General features: G+C 38.1%; 1 protein-coding gene across 5 annotated transcripts in view; it reads right to left on the bottom strand.

The window, feature by feature from the left end:
* SI (sucrase-isomaltase) overlaps positions 1–25,511 on the bottom strand; it is a 186,155-nt gene that overhangs the window by 5,115 nt on the left and 155,529 nt on the right. For all 5 annotated transcript variants that reach the window (XM_081954756.1, XM_081954757.1, XM_081954758.1 and 2 more), the window contains 11 exons: positions 25,161–25,245; positions 22,859–22,997; positions 14,406–14,539; positions 11,991–12,025; positions 11,786–11,902; positions 6,999–7,147; positions 5,620–5,704; positions 5,458–5,514; positions 4,626–4,750; positions 3,992–4,080; positions 1,552–1,601 (listed from right to left, as the gene is read on the bottom strand). In XM_081954756.1, coding sequence (XP_081810882.1) covers positions 1,552–1,601; positions 3,992–4,080; positions 4,626–4,750; positions 5,458–5,514; positions 5,620–5,704; positions 6,999–7,147; positions 11,786–11,902; positions 11,991–12,025; positions 14,406–14,539; positions 22,859–22,997; positions 25,161–25,245 — 1,065 coding nt within the window. The remainder of the gene's footprint in view (positions 1–1,551; positions 1,602–3,991; positions 4,081–4,625; positions 4,751–5,457; positions 5,515–5,619; positions 5,705–6,998; positions 7,148–11,785; positions 11,903–11,990; positions 12,026–14,405; positions 14,540–22,858; positions 22,998–25,160; positions 25,246–25,511) is intronic.

Here is a 25,511-nt window from a genome sequence, read left to right as displayed (position 1 = left end):
TATATATATATATATATATATATATATATATATATATATATATATATATATATATATATATATATATATATATATATATATATATATATATATATATATATATATATATATATATATATATATATATATATATATATATATATATATAATGACATAATAATATTTACTATCCAAAACAAACAAAAATTATTTTGCCATGCAAATAGCTATTACACAAATTTGAAACTCATTGATTTTTATGGAACACAAGTCCTGCAGGCTAAAGAAAAGGACTCCAGAAAGCAGGTAAGATTTGTATCAGCAAGTATTTTCCATTTGTTTGTTTAAGAGAATTGGTTTGTTTAAGAGAATTTATATGGCCACCCACTCACTCTCAATGACTCTGGGTGGCTTACAAAAATAAAAACGCAATGCACAAAAAGTAAAAAACAATAATCCCCTAACCCCCCTCCCCTTGACAAGGAATACATTCATGTTTAAAGGTACTCAGTTCCTTGCTTGTTTCACTTGTAGTTTTCTTATTCAACTAACTCTGGTTACACAGATGTTACTATTTGGCATCTTACACCTATATTTTGTTAAACACTTATGAGTCCCTTCCTGAAATTAATTCCATCTAATGGTGGGACAGGAAAAATGGGGTGTACAAATGATTTGTATGGCTATGGAATGAGCTCTAAAAAGGACTACATTTTGTAGGGCTTGAAAATTTATGAGAATGAGACTATAGCAAGGATGAAAGTAATCTGAGAGAAAAAAATTGCAACATTCTCTCTCCCTCTCTCCCACCATCAATTTATCCCTTCCTTTCCCTCTCTCTCTGTTTCTCTCCCCCTTCCCCTCCCTTTCTTTATCCTTCCTTCCCTCTCCCACTCTCTGTCTCTCTCTCCCACTCCCTCTCTCTCTCTCCCCCTCTCTCTTTCCCTCTCCTCCCTCTCTCTCTCTCCCTCCCTCCCTCCCTCCTCTCTCCAAACACATTTTGCTTCGTCTTCTCCTCTTTCTGTCTTTTGGTCTCTGTATCATACACAGGCATGTACACATGTTATTGGCAAGTAATTGATTCAAAAAGCCATTTTGATGATATTTGTTTGCATCTGGAGGGCTTACATAGAAGCATAATTGATTTCTCTGAACAGGTAGTCCTTGATCACAATTGAACTTAAAATTTTCTGTTGCTAACTAAGACATTTGCCCCATTTTACAACTTTTCTTGTCACAGTTGTTAAGCGAATAACTGCAATTGTTAAGTTAGTAATATGGTTAAGTGAATCTGGATCCCTCATTGACTTTGCTTGTCAGAAAGTCTCAAATGGTGATTGCATGACCCAAGATACTGCAACCATCATAATTATGAATCAGTTGCCAAGCGTCCAAATTTTGATCATGTGACCATGAGGAAGCTGTAATGGTTGTAAGTGTGAAAAACAGTCATAAACCACTTTTTTCTGTGCCATTGTACCTACAAATGGTCACCAAATGAACCGTTGTAAGTTGAGGACTACCTGTATTGGTTCATTCAATCAGGAAATAATGCTTAGAAAATGTACATACCTGACTGACATTAAATGTGTGTAAGAGGTAAAGTCCTTTCTCATAGGCATCTGTAATAAAAGAATTGTAATATATGACTATTGTATTATCCATTTTTCTGACATGCTGTTTCCCACCATTTCATTCATTTATTCATTCAATATTTCAACTGCTCAGTAGCCAAACTGTTTGAGTAGTTTACAACAAAACACACTAAAAAATAAAGTATATAATAAAAAATATAAAATAAAATTAAAAATTAAAAAATTAAAATAAAGAAATGCATTCCTTAACCTTGAGATAGTTTCATTGCCATCTGACAAAGTATTCCAAGCACAAGATAAGACAAATCTGTCCTTTAGAAAAATGCATGCATATCAGATAATATCCAATGGCAGTCCTAGTATTAGTTGTGTCTAACTAATTGGCTGCTAACACAGTCAAGTAGAGGCAGTTTTTGAATGTGCTAAATCAGGGGTGTCAAACTCAAAGCCCGGGGACTGGATCCCGAGTGCCATTTTAAGTGACAGAGAGCTAACAAAACAAACTAAAAACAAAACTAAGGGGGAAATGTTTCCTGTTTTGCATTTAATCATGCAAGAAAGGACAGGGAAGGAGAAAGGAAAAGACAAAGAAAAAGAAGGGAAGATGGGAAGAGATCAAGGAAGGAAAAATAAGGAAAGAGGGGAAAGAAGAAGAAAAAAAGAAAAGGAATAGAGAAGGAAAAAGAAGGGAAGGAAGGAATTAATAGAATAGAATAGAATAATTTATTGTCACTGTTCTGTAGGGAGAACGAGGCAGACAGGAACTGAGGCAAGGCAGGTTGAAGCTAACACAACCTTTATTAACAGTATAACACCGCAAAATGTAAGGCAAACCTCCACCCAGCAAACAGCAGCATTTGACAGCTGACAGCCCCTTTTATACTAGAGCTGTCAGATGCTGAACCAATAGAATGGCTGCATTCTCCCGCCAGCTGGCTGCTCGCATCTCAACCAATCAGGGACCGGCAATGATAATCAATGGCGTCAGAGCTTCGAGGACTTAACAGTCACTTTAAATGTACCTTAATCAGCATACATTAAAATAAAATTTTGTTGCATTTTCAAAATATAACCTTTATGTATATACCCACATGTATATATGACCCAGAGAAACAACACAGTCTATGAATGCATACATATATGTGGTGGGGGGGAGGGGAATCTTGCAAGTTTACCAGAAGGATGGCACAAAGAACAAAGCTGTTACATAATCTAGTAGTCCTGCTTTAGATACTGTGAAACCTCCTCCCAAAGAGAAGCAACAGAATCAGGCCATTAAGTGGGTGTGTGGGGTTTCTAACAATGCTTCGAGTTGTAAGCACATATTGTTTATAAGGAATAAAGGGAAGTGGGCTTCCTATAACCTTCTCAGCTGTTCTTACCACTCTCTGTATGGACTTTCTATCTGAGGCACTCTGCCACCAAACCAAACAGTGATGCAGTTTGTTAAAATGCTCTCAATTGTGCCTCTGTAAAAAGTGGTCAGAACAGAAGGAGAAAGATGGGCTCTCCTCATCCTATGCAGGAAATGCAAACCCTGGTTTGCACACCACAAAAGATAACATATGAAGAGACCAAGTCAGATAGTTATCTGCAGATTGCTAGTTATCTGCATTAAATATGCAGATACTTAATACTATTGACCACCTCCACAATGACAGCCTTCATACAAAGTGGAGTGTGACTATGCTGGCTCTTTTTAAAATCAACAACTATCTCCTTTGTTAGCATTCAATCTATTCTTTACAAAGTCCAATGAGATGAGACCATCAACAATGCCTGAAACAATGTTAAAATGGATATAGAAATCAGTTTTACTAAGAAACCCAGGAACTCAGTAAGAAAATCCATGGAAAATGTTATGTGCAGTGTTATCCAGTTATATAAATGCACATGTAGGCAGAGTAATTTCCTAACAGCAACAAACAAGTAACCAAATAAATAGGGAGCAAAGCGTGAATTTGTAATGGAAATACTTGTACATGTTTATGTTAAGTATAGCTAGGCAACAGAATTCATTACTAAAATTGGAGGAAAATTAAATTTTCATTGGAAAAAATTTCCACGTATTTGCTGCTACAAGAAAGCTAAAAGAAAAAGGTAAACCTCCAACAGATTAATACAACTATTTGTTGAAGGGACAAAAATTTAGGCCCTACATTCTGGAATTGTCTTCTAGAGTTCTTGAAAACCATGGGAAAATGATGCTTTAAATTACAAAATATTTACTTGTCCTAGGATTAACCACATATTTTTTCAAGTTATGTACTCTTTTCAATAATGTGCATTATACAGTTAAACACCCTAACAGTGTTATAATTCAGTATTATCTTCAATGTGTCTTTGCATTCTATGGGGAGTGATATATATTGGAAGCCAATTAAATTTATTGATTACTCTATCAAGGTTATACTTACCAATTGTTGTTCCATCATCCCAGTAAAGAAGTCCTTGAGCAGCCCCATTATCATCCAAAGCAACTGTAAGTCCCATTGATTTTTTTCGACTAAAAAGAAAAAAGAAAAGAAGAGAAATAAAAATAAAAAAGAAAGATGATTTAGTTCCATCATTGTTCTAACTTGAGTTAGAGTACGCTGTTTTCATAAGAGTCTGTTGTCTAGCCACACTTAGAGAAGATATAATATCTATCTATCTATCTATCTATCTATCTATCTATCTATCTATCTATCTATCTATCTATCTATCTATCTATCTATCTATCTATCTATCTACCTACCTACCTACCTACCTACCTACCTACCTACCTACCTACCAACCTACCTACCTACCTACATACATACATACATACATACATACATACCTATCTATCATCTATCTATCTAGCTATCATCTATCATCTAGCTATCTATTTCTATAACTGCTTATCACAACCCTATGATTCTGGGCAGTGAACAATTATAACATAATTACATAGTTTATAATATTTATTTTGTATATTTTTAAATGTTTTGTTTTTATGCAAAAACAAAAAAGCAACTTCTCAATACAAAATTCATGAAGAAGTTACCAATATTGTGACATGTTGCTTACCTGATGTTGGTGTTTAAACCAGGTAGCTGCCATGGAATAATATAGCCACCTCTGAAATGAAGGTTGATGTGATCAAGAGGAGTTGGCAATATTCTCTGCTGTTGCCTTGTGCTGATGTCTTCTTCCTATTTGTAAAGAAGACAATATTTTCCATGTTCTTCTCCCCATCTCCCCAAAAGTCACACTCTCTTCTACATTTATTGGATAACTCAAAGTTTCTTTGGCTGCTTTCACTAACATTTGATTCAAATTCTCATAAGTATTTAGCTCAGTGAAAGTTGGACCATAAAAAAGGCTGAGTGCCAAAGAATTGAGGCCTTTGAACTAATGGAGCTGGAGAAGACTCCTGCGAGTCCCTTGGACTGCAAAGCAATCAAACCGGTCAGTCCTAGAGGAGATCAACCCTGACTGCTCTTCAGAAGGCCAGATCCTGAAGATGAAACTCAAATACTTTGGCCACCTAATGAGAAGGAAGGACTCACTGGAGAAGAGCCTAATGCTGGGAAAGATTGAGGGCAAAAGAAGAAGGGGACGACAGAGAATGTGGTGGCTGGATGGAGTCACCGAAGCAGTAGGCATGAGCTTAAATGGATTCCAGAGGATGGTAGAGGACAGGATTGGCCATGGAGTCGCAATGGGTCAGACACGACTTCGTAATTAGCAACAACATTTAGCTATGTGCTCCTCATATTTTTTTCATCAGTCTTATTCTTGAATTCGACTGAAATTTGAGGCTAGAATAAAGCATAGAAACTTAACAACTAAAGAAGTTTGTCCTAAAATTTAGAGGAATAAGACAGGTAAAAGGAAGAAAAAGAGATATATTACTTACTGTGTAATAATCATACCATCGGGCATCTGGAAAGTAAGCTTCCACTTCTGTAACATTCTACATTTAAATATATGTATTAATATTAATTAAAATATGAATGGTTCTTTTTGAAGAAAAATATGTTTACACATCTTTACTTTTTGTTTTTCTCTCTCAACTTACTTCATGTAGTGCAGGACTAATGAGCAATGCAGGTCCCCAAAGAAACTGCTCATGTATGCTCCATGTTGCTTTATCATCTGTAAATCTAAAAGTAGTATAATGAATCATTATGTAGAGCAGGGTTGGGCTGGTTTCAGGTTTTGGCTCTGCTTTTTATCTACAAAAATCTTAATCATCTCCTCCTCCTCCTCCCCCTCCCCCTCCCCCTCCCCCTCCCCCTCCCCCTCCCCCTCCTCCTCCTCCTCCTCCTCCTCCTCCTCCTCCTCCTCCTCTTCCTCCATCATTAACTTAACCAGAAGTTATCCAAAACTATCAGTATATTCTGATTAAACATCTGATCTAGAGTGATAAGAGCATTATGCTTCTTTAAAAATCAAATACCTGGTGGTGTGCCAAAAATGCAATTACATAGTATACTTGGTTTGAAAAGACTGTTCTAAATGTTGGGAAATGTAACTGCTCTTGAGATTAAATTTCCAATCTTTTGAGGGTTTGTTTTTAAGAAGGAAGGACACATTTTCCTTTTTTAAAAGGACATATTCACTTGTTATTTTATTGCAAGCAAAAACTAAGCTTTGAAAGCTCACATCCCCTTAATTAATTAAAAGTCACCTATTGATGATTCTTCAATGAGAGAAAATTTTCCTATTGAGTGTCACACAATAATAATTCATTGTATCATATCAATCAGTATGAATGAAAATGATATTCAAACTTTGGGCTTCTTTTTATTTCTTTTAAATAAAAAATATAAGAATTTACATTCATTAATAGTATATGTTTAGATATTTAATTGTGTTTAATTGTATTTTGTTTCTATTATAACGTAACATAGAAACTGTATAATATTTTTTGCCCCAGAAAAATGCAGTTCAAAGAAGGAGCTCATCTCAGCTTCTTCTGTTGAAGAAAAAATAAATAACTTTAGTGAGATAGTTTTTATAAATAGCAATTCTCTGTGCAGTCATAAGAAGGATTTGATACTGAGTATTCCTATAATTGATGGAATAACTAATAAGTAAGTATAAGTATATGCCAACTAGTCGACTTATCTGCGTACATCAACTCCATCAACTAATCAAGAGATGACAACACAGCCAACCAACCCGCTTACAGCAACAAAGCCAGCACTCCACACACACACCAATAGAAAGACGGCAGCTCCGATCACGCTTTGCTTGCACAAGCATGAAGCCGAAGGCACCAGCCTGAAGATGGTGAATGGGACACACACACATACAAACACATGCACGCACACACACAAACACACACACACCTTCAGTTTTTATAAACTAAAAAAGAACCAGAACAATTTCAAGATGACAGAAGGATTTTCATTTTCTACCTGAAATGAGTATTGAAGAATATTCAATACTTACTCATGAAGTAAAGGGCGCACAACAGTGCTACCATGGGCATGGGCCTCGTACATTAGTGTGTACAGATATGGAAGCAAAGTATATCTGGTATTGAGCACGTTCCTGGATATGTCTTCAAATTTCTTATCAAAAGCTACAGGATCTTGCCTCTAAAATTTCAAATAAATATAATAGTTAGATTTTCAAAAATTGTCACTCTGCTGCTATATCCACATTTCTTTGCTATTTTTTTACCTTCATAGAAAGCATTAGGGGAAAAATTAGAATAATATACTTGTATTTTCTAGATGGATGTCAGTCCCACTTAGGAATACCAGACCAAAAAATCAACGCCACCAGAAAGTAAAAACTATTTTGATTTAGATTTGGTATAACATAATCTTGCATATCTGATTGTACCACATTTTCTCCACTTTTGTAGACTCCTGTGAACTAGGGAGATGTCTGTCTGAGCCACTTACTGTCTATTGTGGACTTAAAATATGTTTCTAATTTCTTTAAAAACTGAACCGTTTCTTTTTGTTCTTTCAAACCAATGGGCTGGTGGAATGAATTATGTAAAAGTGCTCAAGACCGTTTCTGTTTGCCAATCTTCAGGGTAATTTTCCAAAATACCAAATTTGGAATAGGGGAGAATCCAGAAAAATTGTGTATGTACCATATTTGGTTAAGGGATTAAAAACAAACAAACAAACACCTGAGATCAAATCCCCATCTTTACGGGAGAGAAAGAGGGGCAGTAATAAGTAGTGGCAATTGTCCCAATCTCCTTTCCTCTACCATCTCTCCTAGCCATGTGACCAAGAATGTAGTTTATGCAGCCTATGTTGTGTTTTCTGGACATGCAGACCAACACAAATACATAGGCCAGTAGTGGGCTGCTGGGGGTTCACCCAGATTTGGGTGAGCCTCTAGCTAGGATTCTGCCCAGTTTGTCAAACCCCCAAATGGCAAACCTGGCTGGCCACACCCACCCCTCTCACTACAACCCTCCCAGGAGCCTCCACACAGCCAGTTCATCATGCCAGGTAAGTGCAGGGCATGGAGGCTTGGGAAGGGAGGAAAACAGGACTACTGGAGGTTCCAGAAGTCTGGAAACAATCCTGTTTCTGGCCTCTGGAGCCCAGGGGAAGCAGTTTCTGCCCTCCCAGAGGCTTGAGAAAAGTCTCTGGAGCCTGGGGATGGCGAAAAACACCCTGCCCCAGCTGTGGTGCAGGAGGCCAACTAGGCTTTGCCCATCATGGCCACGCCCAGCCAGCAATGGGGCAGCAAACCAATTGCTGCAATTTTTGAAGCCCACCCCTGCATAGACTCATGATAAGGGGACATCAAAAATGAGGCAAAACACAGTCTTCGTTACACTGAAGAATATACATTTGATAGAAAATTTACCATTCACAGATGACAAATTAGTGGGGAAGAATATGTAAATAGAACAAAATCTATCTCATAAAGAAAAACTGTGCAATACATTGAATGGTGGACTAGCAGTTATCACTTCACAGTTCTGTCCACCTAAATTCAGCAGTAAATATTTAAAATTTGGCAGGACAGAATTTCTGGTCCTTTATCAAAATGCAATAAAACTAGATCTTTCTTCACTAGCCTTATTAAGTATGCAAGTGTTGTTTCCTCCTTAATTTATTTTCCACTCACTGCGTTAGCCTATTTTCTACAATATATTTCTAACCTTGCTGTTCTCCACTTTGGAGGACAGAGACCTTTTGGAATACAGCAGCCAGCAGAGGCCAGATCGGTTAATTTCTCTGCCTATTTATGAGATTTATCTCCAACTCGCTTTCTTTTTTGCCGCTTTTGTTATAAATAACTAGGGGATTAATGTGTGGAACATAACTTCTTATTTTTGCAGATTTAAATCAGCACTGCATTTCTAGCAGACCCTAAGATTTATAGAACCATATAGTTTGAATGAGTCTTTGGTCATTCAAATCAACTTCCATCTGAACATATCCAATTAACCAGAGTCCATCATAAGAACATGATCGGTTGGCCATATGCCTTTTTACTCAGCATTTTGTTTCTTACAGTGGCCAATCAGATGGCTTGGGAATCCTCACAGCAGAAAATAGAGACAAATTCTTCTGCAATTGGTATTTGCAGAAAATGAAGTATCAATATTACAATACTGAGCAATGAATATTGAATACTACCAGCCTTAAATTACAGGTATTTGCCAATGATTTGGTAATAATTTTGGGAAAGTCTCTTGGAATAAAAGTAATAATGTAAAACTTAAAGGATTTGGGTGCAGTAGGTGAGAAAAGAAAAGAAAATGTTAGGAAAAATATAAAGATGGCAGAGCAAAAATAACTGATAGAAAAAAGTGGCATATGTCATCTTAGAAATTGTCTAGAATGTATAAAGCCACCTCAATTTATGTTGGAAGTATCAACAACAAGATGGTACATTTTGTCATTTTAGATAGATGTATTTTGGTTTTTATCTATTATAGGTTTCTATTGTTTAATTTTTCTTTAGTAAAAATTGAATTATATATTTAAAAAATCCAGGGTAGACACTCTCATTGCAACTTTATTGTGTAGCAATAAATTCCATGGGCTAATTATTGTATGCATTCCACAAATAAATACTGCCCCTCCCCAAATCCATTTACTTGGCTGTTCCCTGGTTCTAATTATTTGAGAAAGGGAGAAAAAATATATTTGACCTATATTGGAACACTGTCCTAAAGGTGCTTTTTCAAGAGGCAATTGGACTTTGTTTTTCCTTCTTCACTTGGATTTTCGCTTCTCATTCACATTTCTTCTTGGATGAGCAGTTCCTTGAAAGCAAAATGTTTTCAAGGAAAAACAAAGTACAATTGCCTTTTTAAAAAGCATCTTTGGGACATTGTGACCTGGATGACTGCGAATTTCATAAATATTGGAACACTGCTATCCTGTCACCCCTAGTCCTTCTTTTCTCTAGACAAGACATAACCAATTCCTGCAACCATTCTTCATAAGTTTTAGTCTCCAGCCCCCTAACCATCCCTGTTGCTCTTCTCTGCACTCTTTCCAAAGTTTAAACATCTTTTTTCTATTGTGGTGATCAGAACTGGATGTAATATTCCATTCCATTCCTGTGGTCTCCTCAGAGTCACTTTCAGGTTTTAATATCCTCAATACTTTAGTATCAACCACAACCACAAACAGTCAACATATTATCCAAGATGTAATCTCTCTGAATAACAGTCTACTGTCACCCTTACTGTTAGGATCTAACATTTAATCTGAATTAGTCTTAGTTTTGATAAAAATCCATTATTCTGCATCCTGCACTTTGAAACAAAGGAAAACATATCTTAACCTTCCTCTATTGACATTGAGTATTTGAAGAGTGCTATCATAGATACCTTCAACCTACTTTTCTCAAGGATAACTATATCTCATCATGTCAATCAATCATGTCCTTATATCAATCCTTAAGATTCAATAGTTTCACCTACTTCCTTAATTAAATGTTTTTTGAGGGGAACTTTTATATGGAAGTGTAGCTTAACAATGAAATCAATTACTGAGAGATATGCTGTGTACCCTGATGCTTTTGGATTGAAAGTAGACTGCCATCTATCCAGAGTGTCTTGAGTTTAGAGTCCTGCACTGGGTACTAGATTTAATATCTTCAATTGTTTGTTCCCATTTTGGCACTTCCCTCCCACCACCACAAGAGCAGAACAAACAAGCTAAAACAGCAAATGTACAATTGAACAAGAGAAACTTATTTGGCCAGTGGATATGGGCAGGTAAAGGAAAACTAACCAGTGATTTGTCTATCACCATCATTCACAATCACAGATGATAACCAGAGAAACTGTTTGAGGATCACCCAACTTGAACTGTCCGCTCACACAAAGGTCTTCCAGGCTAAGTGACTTTGGCACATGCTATAGGCTATCTTGAAGCTGCCAGAACTTGAAGTACTTTGGTGAATTTTTCCAGAGAAGGCTGAGAAATTGTTTTTTTTTTTTTACTGCATCAATGATCCAAAGTAGTTTGAGGCTACCCAAATTGCTTTACCATGGCAAATTGGGTAGCTTCTTAGTTTTAGCAAAGCAAATCAGATAACCTTCATTGAATAAATCACTTTGCTGGAGGAAATTTTAGTTGTTTTACATAACTCTAGTGTCTTAATTTTATTCTGATCCAGAATTGCCTCCCTTGGCTTTGTATGTGCAGAGAGATGTCCTTCCAACAGAGAGAAGCTTACTCCACTTTTTTTTTTCCTTTTAGTGTGCCACTTACTTCTTCCAAACAACAGAATTTCCATTCTGGGAAATCTCTTTCCAAGATCAGAAGTTGATTAACTGGCATGAATTATTAGCTTTACTTAGTTGTAGCATTTTTAAGGAAGTTTGTCCATATTAACACTGGTTAATATCATGCACTACTCATATGTAAAGGTTTGGGAACCAATATTATCTCTCATATAGTTCAAGAAGATGCAGATGACACATTCTAACAAAATGTAATAGGATGGAGCAGCTGTGTAGGCTGTTACCCCTATTTAGGGTGAGCTGAGGCTTTGCATTAGAATTAAGCTAGACAGAGTCCCTGATTTAGTTGCAGATCTTACTAAACCAATCACAGTTATTACTTTTTGTTCAGCATTTTCTTGTGTTATCACTTCTAATGGGAAAGACAAAAACATGAATCATTGCTTGATACAGCTATAGCATTTTAAAGCATGAACCAGAGGTTCTGCTGAAGGAAATTTTTACCATGTTAGGAAATGTCAATTCTAAAAACCACATTTTCTACACTTACTATAAATCCAATGCCATTGTGATTTCTGGCATATGGGTAAAAGGCACCCAACTGCATCCAACGAGCACACATTTCATATGTTGTATTGTCATTGAAGCCACAGATGTCTGCTCCAGTCTGTACATAATAAAAATATTTAAATATCACTCTCACATTTTCAAAGCAATATAAAGAAACAATTGAAATTATTGTGAATTAAACTTACGTAGGATATTCCAAAAAGGCTAAATTCCATCATACCTGAAAAAAAGTAGCATGCTATTTTAGCAAATGATTTATCTTTTAATAATCACTATATTAAACCTCTTGTAGGATATTAGGGATTTTGTTTTGGTTTTAATTGATGGGTACATGTATCAGTCTAAAGCCAGTCATTATTAAAATTATAGGTATTCATTGGTTCTACTCAATCTTCCACAAGTTATTAAAAAAAACCATTTGTGTTCCAGTGTAGTTTTCTGTAATAAACTTTATCTGTAGTATAATTATCTCAATGTACACATTTTATAAGGAACACAGTGGCTCAGTGGCTAAAATGCTGAGTTTGTCGATCAGAAAGATTGGCAGTTTGGCGGTTCGAATCCCTAGCACTGTGTAACGAGTGAGCTCCTGTTACTTGTCCCAGCTTCTGCCAACCTAGCAGTTCAAAAGCATGTAAAAATGCAAGTAGAAAAATAGGAACCACCTTTGGTGGGAAGGTAACAGTATTCCATGCGCCTTCGAAGTTTATGCCAGCCACATGACCATGGAGACGTCTTCGGACAGCGCTGTCGCTTCATCTTTGAAATGGAGATGAGCACCACCCCCTAGAGTCAGAAATGACTAGCACATATGTGCACGGGGAACCTTTACCTTTATCTTTACACATTTTATATATGTAACTTTCTGTAGTATGTGTTTTAATACGCAATTTTATAATATATTCAAGATGTTCAATGAACTTTTAATTCTAACAGCAATATGATATGGTCAGGAGGATATATTGGTAGATTATAATGAATTATGTAACAGTTTTTGCATCCATTTTATTAAGTTTCATGTTTCACATTAAAAACCGTTACACATATTATATAGAATTGGAAACTGGGAATTTACAGAAAAACCTAAATCCATCTGCTTTTTTCCCAGAATATAGTTAGACTAGAAGGATTGCCCCCAAATTCGAGATATGTTTCAAGCTAGAATTATTATGCACTTAAAAAATTAAATTAAATTTAATATTACTTTATAGATTTTTTTCTTACAAGAAAAATGATCTATCAATGGATAAAAACCTATTTGCAAGTTTATTAATGAAGGTACAATGCAAGAAGAATTACTTAAGAACTGTGGTGGTACATGGCTGGAATGCCGTATTGCAGGCTAATTCACTGCCTAATGCCAGGAGTTCGATCCTGACACGCTCAAGGTTGACTTATCCTTCCATCCTTCCGAGGTTGGTAAAATAAGGACCCAGATTATTGGGAGCAATATGCTTATTCTGTAAACTGCTTAGAGAGAGCTGTAAAGCACTATGAAGTGGAATTAGGTCTAAGTGCTATTGCTATTGCTATTTATTCAGGGACATATTTCACTCTTAGTCTTACCTCCCGGGGATATATTTTAAATGGGTTTGAGTATTTTAATTGGGATGTTTTAGGGCTTTTATACTATATTTATTTCTTTGTACAGTCTCACCTTCTCCACTCAAATGCTCAAGTATTTAATTGCTTACATATTATTTATATTGTTATTTATGTATTTTATCTGTGTTTCATTGACTGTACACCGCCCCGAGTCCCTTTTTGGGAGAGGGGGCGGTCTATAAATCCAAATAAATAAATAAATAAATAAATAAATAAATAAATAAATAAATAAATAAATAAATAAATAAATAAATAAATAAATAAATAAATAAATAAATAAATAAATAAATAAATAAATAAATAAATAAATAAATAAATAAATAAATAAATAAATAAATAAATAAATAAATAAATAAATAAATAAATAAATAAATAAATAAATAAATAAATAAATGTAGAAGAATACAGTAACAACACATGCAAATTCCAAAGAATTGCAATCTGAATGTTTTCTTTAATTGGACTCATTGAAATAAATTAATCATGTATTAAGTACATGATATAATGGTATAATGAGGAAGGAAAATACTTTATGTGCTAATGGCCATAAGAATAGTGTTATGGAGTATGAAAATTTTTATTTTCACATGCAATACTTTCAATGCATAGTTATTGTGCTCATCTGGAAGAAAATATAAGGTGGCAAAAATACAATTGTTAAGTTTTCAATGTATTAATACTGAAGTTTAATTCCTAAGGAATCGAGAAGGTTAAATGTTCCTGATTAGCATTTTTCATGATTTTTATTTCTTAACATTCGAAAACAGCCTATGTCATTAATTATATGTTGCTGATATATCCTGAAGTGGAGCACATAAATAAATCTGATGACTACAAAAATGTATGTAGTCCATTGCAAAAGTGGGTAGATAGGTATTAAAAGCAACTTTTTACTACTGATATTGTGTGTCTGTTAATTAAAGTTTTATAAAAGATAGGAATTATATTTGTTTAAGTAAAACCTACTAACTGCATGCAATTAAGGTTTCACTTACCAATTATGGATTTGTAAAGTTGATCCCATTTTGAAACATTATCACCTAACCAATGTCCTGCCCATTTGCCACTCGATGGATATGTTGAACGAGAAATGACAATGCCACGTTCCCCTGTGATACTATGCAGAGCCCTAATAACAGGAATGAACCAACATTTAAGGTGAGTCATTAAAAACCATGATATATATTTAGAAACAAAAATAGTGAAGACCATTGCATCAAGGGTGCATCAAGATTTTTAAATACAGGCATACAACAATTGTTAATAGGAACATGGAGATAGAATTCATAAAATATTTTAAATTTTAACTTTTAAATTTCAAAATTTTAAGTTCTAAATGTCTGCAAATCAGGTATTTGAATAAAGGAAAAGATATTCTTTTGTTCTGTATACTACTTCCCTAACTTTGAGTTAAAAAACTGATCACAGTAATTTCTCTGTTGCAATATGGGATTTGATGTAGAGGCCACACAGAACGGATAGAAACTGAACGAGAGACAGAGGAAAGATAAGGGATGATAAGGTGACCAGATGTCCCGCTTTTGGAGGGACAGTCATGATTTTTAATAATTTGTCCCATGTCCCGCGGCGTTTTAAAAAAGTCCTGATTTTTGGTAAGGTGAGCAGCCGCGCATGTGGCAAGAAAACACCGTGCAGCAGTTTGCAACTGCCGTGTGGTGATTTCTACTGTCACAGGCTCCGGAAGCTGGGGAGGTCCTTTGCAGGCGGCTAGAACTGGCAGCCCGCAAAGGACCTCCCCGGACTTGTTTTGATGAGCGCGAGGCGACTGACGGTAGTTTGCACCGGCCGCGCCCGCTCAAACTATTGCCAGTCGACCCATGTTCACCAAAGCAAGCTTGGGGAGGTCCTTTGTGGGCAGCCAGTCCTAGCCGCTTGCACCTGGTGCTGCGGCTGAAGTGAACTCCCAAAGCCCCTGCCGCCACTAGAATAACTGCTGCTGCCTCCTCCTCCTCCTCCTCCTCCTCCTCCTCCTCCTCCTCCTCCTCCTCCTCCTCCTCCAACAGCACCACCACATTTGCTGCCCAGCACTGCAGCTGAGGTGAAGCCGCCAAAGCTCCCGCTGGTGCCCCTGCCCGTGGCAGCGGCGCCTCCCCCTCAGCTTGGAGCACCTGAGCTGGGTCCTGCGTTACCCCTGCCCCCTCCTCCTCCACCGTGCTTTTGAGGAGCCCTGAGGCTGTGGGAGCCAGTAGGAAGGCGGCAGATGGGGCGGGAGCAGGAAAAAATGCCTCATGGCTTCTCAAAAGCATGGCGGCGGAGGAGGAGATGGCAGGGATAACGCGGGGCCCAGCTCAGGTGCTCCGAGCGGAGGGGGTGGCGCTGCCACCGCTGCCATGGGCAGAGGTGCCAGCGGGAGCTTTGGCAGCTTCACCTCAGCCGCAGCGCCGGGCAGCAAATGTGGTGGTGCTGTTGGAGGAGGAGGAGGAGGCAGCAGCAGTTATTCTGGTGGCGGCAGAGGCTTGTCGGCATCTTCAGCGGCAGCCCTGCCCCCAGTGAAAAAAAACGAAGATGGAGCAGATCCGCGCAGATGATGTCGCCGCAACATGACTGGAGGAGGAATTCTGGGAGTTGAAGTCCACAAGTCTTAAAGCTGTCAGGTTTGAAGACCCCTGGGGTTTTTCCCCTAAAGGGTTAGGGGTGCAAGGATATAGACCAAATTTTTAATCAAGAGCTCTCTCCCCCCCCCCCAAGTCAATGGTGTCCCGCTTTACCAATGTTAAAATCTGGTCACCTTAGGGAATGATCAAACAAGTATGGATTAAACCTATTCTAAGAAATTGAGAAACCAGCTCACACAGGTTCCACCCTAATTCACACACTGATAAAAGTGATGGAGACAGTAGCGCGCACACATTTGCAAGATTCTATTATAGCTATTCTATTTAAAGTAGTTTTAGACCTATATGGCATTGATCCTTAGTCTAGTTTACCCTATAGGCTGACATGTTCATAAATCCTGAGACAGTTGGGCCTTGCAATGTCTCTGGAGTTTTTCTCTTCTACAAAGATTATGTATTTCTATCTTTCTCTCAGAATGAGTAAGAGAAATTCTTTCTCTCAGAATCTTTTCCTGCAGTGTTTTTCAACTGATTTTATTGTTGGAGATAATTCAGAGTGCTATTCCTGTTGTTGTTTTCTCTGACAACATTTTTCTATCATGCTGAATCCTCTTCAACTGCCTACGCTTCCCAATTTGAGAAAAGCTCAATTGGTGGAATGTTTTCATTATATCATCCCTTGGGATTTAATTAAAGCAGACTGCTGAGAGATGATTATATAGCAAAAGATATTCACACACAGCCCTCAGCCACCTTGTAACTAAATTAGTGGAATAACATAGAATTCTACTCATAATAATTCCTCTAAAATTCTATTCTGCTGGGAAAAAAATTTAGGAAAATATTCTCTTTCATCAATACTGAGTGAGAAACAATATGAAAAAATTAAAATAAAAAAGAAAGTTATCAGTCCATACATTCATACAATATACCTAACATAACATTATCCTGATTTCCAGACAAGGTAATGTTTGAGGAGTCATTGGTGCTCTTTGAGTTTGGTTGTTTTCTTTCAGACATTTCATTACCCAAACAAGGTAACATTATCAGTGCTGTCAGGTGGTCTTTGCTCTCGTTTTATTTTCTAGTGCAGAGCTGTCAAACTCTGAGGCCGCAGGCCAGATGCATCGCATGCTGCCCACATTCGGTATAGCAAAGGGGAAAAAAGTCCCAATACGTTACGTGACGGCGCCGGGATGATGTGAGTTTGACACCCCTGTTCTAGTAGCTTGTCCTATCAGTGTTAGTGGGAATGATATTGGAAGTTCTTTTTACTGTTAGCTTCCTTGGCTGTTCCTTGATAGGGGTATTATTTGCTGCTTGATTTTTGGTCTAATGTTAATCTTGGTGTTAATCTTTGCTCATCTAGGTGCTGGTTGCTGAAATGGTTTCCTTCTGGCTTGCTTTTGGCTTGTCTCTTTTGAATATAGATGTCTATTTATTTATTTATTTGTTTGTTTGTTCTGATGGCTGTCCATCTCACTTTGCAGTGACTCGAGTGGCTTTCAACATGAAAATCAATGTAAAAATAAAAGATAAATATTTCTAAACACAACGACAAGTATAATTACAATCCAAAGTAAAGTCACAGTTAGACAATGGAGAAAGAATGAGCTGTATATAAGTGGGGAGGTGGGATTTTCTTTTAATTCATCAACAGTGTGATACTCCTCCACTGGGTACCAAGTTGGCAGAGCCTAGTTTTCAGTCCTTATGGAAGGTCAAAGGGGTAGGAGCTGATCTCACCTCAGGGAGCTGATCTCACCTCAGGGAGTAAGATGTTCCAGAGGATAGGAGCCATGGCAGAGAAGGCTCATCTCCTGGATCCTTCCAACTGAAATTCCCTGGTTGAGGGGGCCTGTAGCATGCCACCTCTGCTGGCACAGGTGGGACAGGCCAGTCCCTTTGGGATGAGATGGTTCCTCAAATAACCTGAATCCTGTTGTAGCTTTCAAATATGCTTCAAGGGCAGTGCTATGTAAAGTGTTATGCATTTCTAGAAAATTCAGATCTTTTTTGTGTCTATGTGCCTGTTGATGGGCAATTTGTCAGAGTGCCAGGCTTCCAGGAATTCTGCAGAGGTTTTGGACTTCGGTTCAGGATAGTCACATTTGGCAGTGCAGGTAATTTGGAGCATATCATGGTACACTTATACTGTACTATTGGACTGACTCCCAATATGTTTATGGGTATGAAGCAAGGTGGTTATTATTGCCTACCAAGGTCTGTATGGTATAGAACAGAGTTATTTGTCGGACCTGCTGTTTCTGACTATCCGACTAAGTCTCACATAATTGGCATGGTCGTTTCCCTGAAGCAATGTCATCTGAGGAGATTTGGGAGATGAACCTTTCTTATGGCAGTATCTGACCATTGCAATATTTTTTCTCCCTTTTCTCTGATGAGTCTCTGACCCTAGTTTTTAATCTGTATATGCCACCCAAAGTCACATCTGTGGGGTGGACAGCCATATAACTAGCTTAAATGTACACATACCTTTGGTTTCTTTTAATTAGATATGTTTTTATTTTATTATATATGTGGTAGGGTTTTGTTTCTGTAACTTTTGCTTGATGAACACTGCTGGCATTGTAAGTTTGAAAACTGAGCAACTCTCTGAATCTTCCACACAAGCACATGAACTTCTGTCTAGTGTATACTTTGATTGACCATATTACATCCCCATGGTTTAAATTACGCATCTTCAGTGTGTGTGTATGTGTAGATAAAAGTGAACCACTGTCACATCTTCAGTGGGGATACATGAAAGCCCATCTCCATCCCACTTGAACTTTTCTAAAATTTGTTACTTCCTTTGAAAATCTTCCTATAAGGCTCTCTAGCAAGAGAAGCTAAGTGGTGACAGCACAGGAGCCAGCCTTCCTGTGCTCTCTACTTAACCTTTATCTAAAAAGATCGGACTAATTTCCTCCCTTCCTTCTGATAGGCTGTAGTGTTTTTTTGTGTTGGTGATCCATTTGGCCTTTCAGTGATTTCAGCTCTGCACTCTCCCTCACTCTCGGTCTGCTTTAAAGTTTGACAATTTAACCTTTGTATATTATTTTTTGCAGTTTCAAAATAGGATTTATCCTGGAGCGAAGGACAAGATAAATCAGGAAAGATTTCATAAATAAATAAGAGTCAGATGAACTTGTCACTTGTTCTCTCTATTATTACTATATTCTTTGGAGGAACGGCAAATGCACAGGCAAACCCCAAATTTAATCCTTCACTTTCAGCCTCATTTAAAGTATCATTGCATCTAGTGCTGAATTATTGTTTGCGGATGGCATTTAATATTTAATCTAGCTGGCAATAGGGAAATCTGAAATTCATTCCTTTCTCATCAGCAGTTTTGTAAAAGTTGTGATTGTCAGTGAAATGTTAGCAGGCCACCAGATACAATGTTCAGTCAAATGAACACTGTGATTTTTTTCCCGCCTCTCTTTTTTCATGGCAATAGGAAACTTATCCAAAGGTCATTATGACTAATTTGGAGGGAAGGCTCTTCTCTGTTCATTGAAATAAACAACCTAGATATTTGGCATTGTTCTCCAACACAAAGTATCTCAATCAGGAATTGGTGTGTCATAAAGATGTTTGGGAACAGACAAAATACAGTGCTAAAGCCCTAGTATTTCTCTGTTTCTTTCCTTTATATCTACCCTCTTGCCCTTTTTTAACATTTGGCTTTTTTTTTTTTTAACTTAACTTAACTTTATTCAATTTCTAGACCGCCCCTCTCTCAAAAAAGTGAATTGCTAAGATTATTAATTTACGAATGATTATACAGAGCACTTAATTTAAAACAATCATTCTGCATATCCTACATGGAATCCTAGCCAAACAATACCAGCTTTTTAATTAAAGCAGTCCATCACACACTAAGATTGGAACAAGAGGTTATTTTCTTCTCCAATTCCTTGTGCTACACTCTTAATGGCACATTGAGAAGTTGAAAATTGTTTCATGTCATCAATGAATGGCAGAGCCCTTTTTATTACAGTTCACGGCTGGTTCATCACACAGGAGTGTCTCAAGTTGGCCTTTGCAGACTATGCTTCAAAATGAATCCATCTCATAAACTCAATAAACTGCACCTGAAAGCACCAAGACAATTTGGTGACATGGGCATAAACATCCATATTGAGCTGCATTCAAAATATTAGCTCGGTCATTTTATTTTAGAAACAGGTCAGCAACTTCATAACATTTTACACAGGACACATGTACCAATAATCACTCACAACTAGGTGAATAGCTGGGTCTTGTAATACACATCCCTGCGGCCAATTCGCTCTCACAGGGAGGGGCTTCTCCTGGTGCCGTCCACTAGGCAATGCCAACGGGCGACACCAAGGACTAGGGCCTTCTCTGTGATGGGCCCAACCCTCTGGAATGACCTCCCCCCCGACATTAGAACCACCACCGACTTCCGCTCCTTCCGACAGAAATTGAAGACACACCTGTTCCGACTGGCTGGCCTGGCATAATTATTACGTCTACCTCCTGGCATACATATCTCTTACTGGCTTTTAGAGGGATTGTTCTTTTATACTTAATTTTATAGGATATTGGGGTTTTAAATTTTGTACATTTTAAATTATTTACTTAGCAGTACAGTTCTGTATATCTTTTTATCCTCCTCTTATTTATGTATCTATCTACTTAATAATTTTAATTGTCTAAATTTTATAGTTATTTATGATGTATTTCTGATATGGACTGTACACCGCCCCGAGTCCCTTTCGGGAGAGGGGGCGGTCTATAAGCGCTAAGAAATAAATAAATAAATAATAAATATTCTGTCCCAGCATACTTGCAGATTTAGTAAGAAGACAGCAAAGCATAAAAGGCCAGTCAAACTGGAATGGTAAATGTCCCCATGGCACCCAGCTTCTATTGATGGTTGAAGTTGTATGGTACTCGTGGTACCTACTCGTGGAAATTAACTTTTTATTTTGGAATGTCTAAATTGGGTAACGGGGACATTCTCTTTCTTAATAATGTTATTACAAGGAAATAGTGAATGAACATTACAAGTTAAATAGCCAAGCCCAGATTTCAATATAACCAATTGCCCCATGTGCAGTGGTGGGATTCAAATTTTTTTACTACTGGTTCTATGGGCATGGGTTGGTGGGTGTGGTGTGGCTTGGTGAGCATGGGTTAGTGGGTGTGGCAGAGGAAGAATACTGTAAAATCTCCATTCCCTCCCCACTCCAGGGGAAGGTTACTGCAAAATTCCCATTCTCTCCCAGTTAGCTGGGACTCGGGAGGCAGAGAATAGATGGGGGCAGGGACAGTCAGAGGGGGTAGTTACCGGTTCTCCAAACTACTCAGAACCTGCTGAATACTACCTCTGCCCCTGTGCATATCTAGAACGTGTCCATAAACCACAGAGGATATATTATTTTGAAAAAGCAACTACAATATGCTGTGACTGTAGAATTGGAATTATGGCTTGTTACTCCTAACTAGTCTGCTACTTTAAAACAAAAGAGAGAATTCTGTGTTAAAGAAATATTCAATCCATGAAATGGCAGCAGCCCATTATCTCAGACAGCAAAGAATCTTAGGCCAACTTTGTAGGTAAGTGTTGTGGCCTGTCGGCCACTGGCCCCTCTAGCAGCTGACCAGATGAGGAGGAGACGTGGAACTCAGGATCACAATCAAGGCAACCTGAGAGCTCCAAGGGGGAAGTGGAAATGGAACTGGGAGAGAGAGAGAGAGAGAGAGAGAGAGACAGACAGACAGACAGACAGACAGACAGACAGACAGACAGACAGACAGAGGCAGAGCCTGGGCCATCCATCAGCCCTCAGTCAACAGCCCCCAGGTCTGGAAGTGGCTGATGAGGAAGAGGAGGAATAGCTGGGTCCAGTGTCTGATACATGGATGTTCAGAAGGCAGAGGAGAGGAGAGCAGTGGAAATCTATGGGCTGATCCTTGGGATGGAAGAGCCACTGCTGCTAGCAAAGCCCCACCCTAGCTCTGGGGATAAAAGGCAGGGTGTGGAGATGAATAGATGTGGCAGACAACTATTCATCTCCCTGCCGGACAGACTTGTTAGCCTTCAGTGAGAGAGAAACTTTTTGCCGGGGCTGCTGGTGCTCCTAATAAAGGAATCTTTGAGTTAACTTCAGATAGTTTGTCGTGTTTGGGGAGCTTGGTAAGAACAGTAAGTAATAGCCTAGCCTAACTTTTGCACATTACTGGAAACTAAAGACAATTTCCTCCTTATAAATGTAAGTGATCCAACTGATAAATTTAGAAAGTAGTTCTCTGGGATTTTCAGATACCAGACTATATTTTAAAATGATATACAGCATAATATTAAGGAATGACAAATATACCTAAGATCACTTGTTTGATATCTGGTCTATGGAAAAGCTATTTCTGCTGGACTTTGTTAAATGGAAGAATTCCTTGAAGTAAAAGCAGGATAGATATATAAAAATTAAAAATTTATGACTTCTTGCCCTTAGTATTACATTCTTGGATATGCCAGTTATAGTCAGTGATTTCTGTAATAGAGATGGGTCTAAGAACAGATGAATTAAATCTCAAAAACTCAGATCATTTTTCAACAAATCTTCAGTTCATCCTATAACGCTAGCTATAATGTTAAAGCATTTTAATATTCGCAGAGCAATTTAAAGAACATATCATTTAAATGATATTAACTCTTTACTGAAACAATAAAAAAATGAATTAAACTAATATACTGTAAATGTATAAACTTTTAATCTCTCATGCAAATTAATTCTAGTGAATTAAAATTCTACTCATTAAAAGGAATAACAGTTGTACTATAACTACTACTAAATAACTATTAAAGTGTTGCTACTACTCAGAGAAAGATTACTTACTCATAGGTAGGCTTAGTTTGTGACCACCCATATAAATTGTGGACATCATAATGTCGAACTGGGCTTCCATCAGGCAGAATTTGTTCACTTTCCATACAAATGGTTTTCTCATTTAGTCCCACATGTTTTCCCAGAATGTCTGATAAAAATAATAAAATAAATAAACAAATTGAAGGAAGTTAACAGAACCAGATACATCTATGTCTAAAATGTTAAAAAAATGTAAATTTCTACTCTTAGGTAAAATCTATGTATATAAAAGCCAAGTACCACTAACTCATCACAAAATCTCCAGAACCATAAAGCCTACAAACTTGAAATTTGGCACTTACACTATATTGCCAAAAGTATTCGCTCACAACTAAATCTGATTATGTAGATGGGTGAGTGACAGTGGTGGGATTCAGCTGGATCGCATCTATTCGGGAGAACCGGTTGTTAACTTTCTAAGCAGTTCGGAGAACCGGCGGTTGGAAGAAATCTCCTTTTGGTTTTTTCCGCTTTGCAGGGCTAATCCCGTAAGGAAAGCAGGAAGGAAACATTCTGGTGTTGTTTCTAGCCTCATCTCTATTGCCCTGCTTACAGAAACTGCTCTCCGTTAACCCTTATTACATTGTAACACTAAGGCGAAGCAGCTCCCATCGGTGTGAGTCACGTTGAGTTGGCCACGTCCACATGACCACCGAGCCCCGCCTATGCAGCTGGTCATTAGGGCAGAGAATCGGTTGTTAAATTATTTGAATCCCACCACTGGTGAGCGAACACTTTTGGCAATATTCCTCTTGGCTTCTAGGTGCTTGCTAAGAAAGAATTTTTCGAAATGACCATCAGATCATTAGTATTTCTTATACAGTAATTAATATGCTCTAATGCTAAGGAGTTCTACTCCCCCTCCCCACCTGCAAAGAACTCTTTTCATGTCTATGCCTTCCACCTATGGAACTGCTTCCAGACTTAAGGCAGTGGGAGCAATATTGCCTTAGTGTTTCAATCACCGACCACCACTGAGCCAGTGGATTGTGAACCCAATTTCTCCTGCATAGCCTATCATATAGTACGGCAGTGACGTGCAGTCAGGTGAGGCAAGTGAGGCACAGCCTCACCACTCTCATCATGAAAAAAAAAGTAAAAGGAAAAAGCTGAGCTAGTTGCTGCCTCACCCTGGATGACTCTGCTTAACCTCACTGGTGCTCTCCCTCCCCAAGTGTAGTGACTTCCTCCCCAGGCCCCCATTCATTTCTCTCTCACACACACACAGCTGGATAAAACTATATAAAAATCTAGCCCAGCTTCACTGATTACAAGTTTGAAAAGGCAACGTGGCTCCACCTGCAATCAAACTACACTTGGGGAGGGAGAGCACAAGCGAGCACTGAGGAGACCACAGGAGGAGGCAGGAAGCCAGGCAAAGAGCCATGCTGTAGTACACACACTTCCCCCCAGCCTCTTTCTTTTGGAAGGCTCGGCTCCCCTCCGGCATCTCTGCCTCTCCTCTCACCCCAGCCTGCCAGCAGGAGGTGGTGGGTGGGCTTTATTGTGTTCCAGGTATTTCCCACCCAGACAGCAGGCTGCATTTGCAATGGTGGAGGTGTTAGGGAAAGGCAGCAGGGGAATGGGGGGGGGGGGATGGCAGAGGAGCTGCTTTCAAGCCACTGGAAAAGATATCCAATCCAACTTTTGTGTGTGGGGGGGGTTTGTTTGAGAGTGAGTGAAGAGGGAAGGGGTAGGAGAGATAGTCCAATCCAACTTGTGTGTGTGTGTGTGTGTGTGTGTGTGTGTGTTTGAGAGAGGGGGAGGAAGGGAGAGAGGGAGGAAGGAGGGGAAGGAGAAGAAAAAGAAAGAAGGAGCAAAGGAGAAAAACAAATGCTGTCGCTTTAAATTGGATCTGAGCATGCCTGGCTGTGGAATTCTGGGAGTTGAAGTCCACAAGTCTAAAAATATTTGAAACTCAGCACTGTGTCAGTGCCTCACCAGTCATAAACCTCACCGCACGTCACTGTGGTATGGGTATCAAGTTAGTATTATATATGGCTTGGCCTATAGTAATTTCACATCAGTGAAATATTGTATACATAACGTGCATAATGAATTTGTGAAAGAGCTCAGCCAAAGGAATATGGAAGAGCTAGAATAACAGCACTATTTCCAAAATATTTTTTACCAGAATCATGTATCTGACCGAACCTAAATTTTTTCATTTTAGAAAGTTAGGCTTAATTTAAATTCAGGGTGTGTTAATATTTTGACCTCATATTTAGCAACATTCCAAAAGATTAGAGTACAGTAGTATAATGATAATTACCTGGCATATATATTGGCTTATTTAGTGCAGGGTTCCTACAACCAGTAACTGCACCATTGACAAAACTTGCAGGTTCATTCATATCCTTAAATGATAAAACAAATAAGACACACAGACTGTTAATTAAAAATTTCACTAACCTTTTGTGAAGTGTATACCCAATATTATAGCTAGATGATTCATTTGAAAATTGTATGCAAATTTTGCATGAAATGATATTACTTCTTTCTAGTTTATATTATTCATAAAATTATATGAATCATGTGCTATGATGAAATAAGCTGTAAAGTTCCAAGATAGCAGAAATTCACCATTAGCAAATAGGCAGTAATAATACAATACAATACAATG

This window comes from Natrix helvetica (assembly GCF_964273705.1).
Source record: "Natrix helvetica genome assembly, chromosome: 5".
Classification (NCBI taxonomy): domain Eukaryota; kingdom Metazoa; phylum Chordata; class Lepidosauria; order Squamata; family Natricidae; genus Natrix; species Natrix helvetica.
The sequence above is the reverse complement of the archived record's forward strand: the minus strand, read 5'-3'. Positions and strand labels throughout refer to the sequence as shown.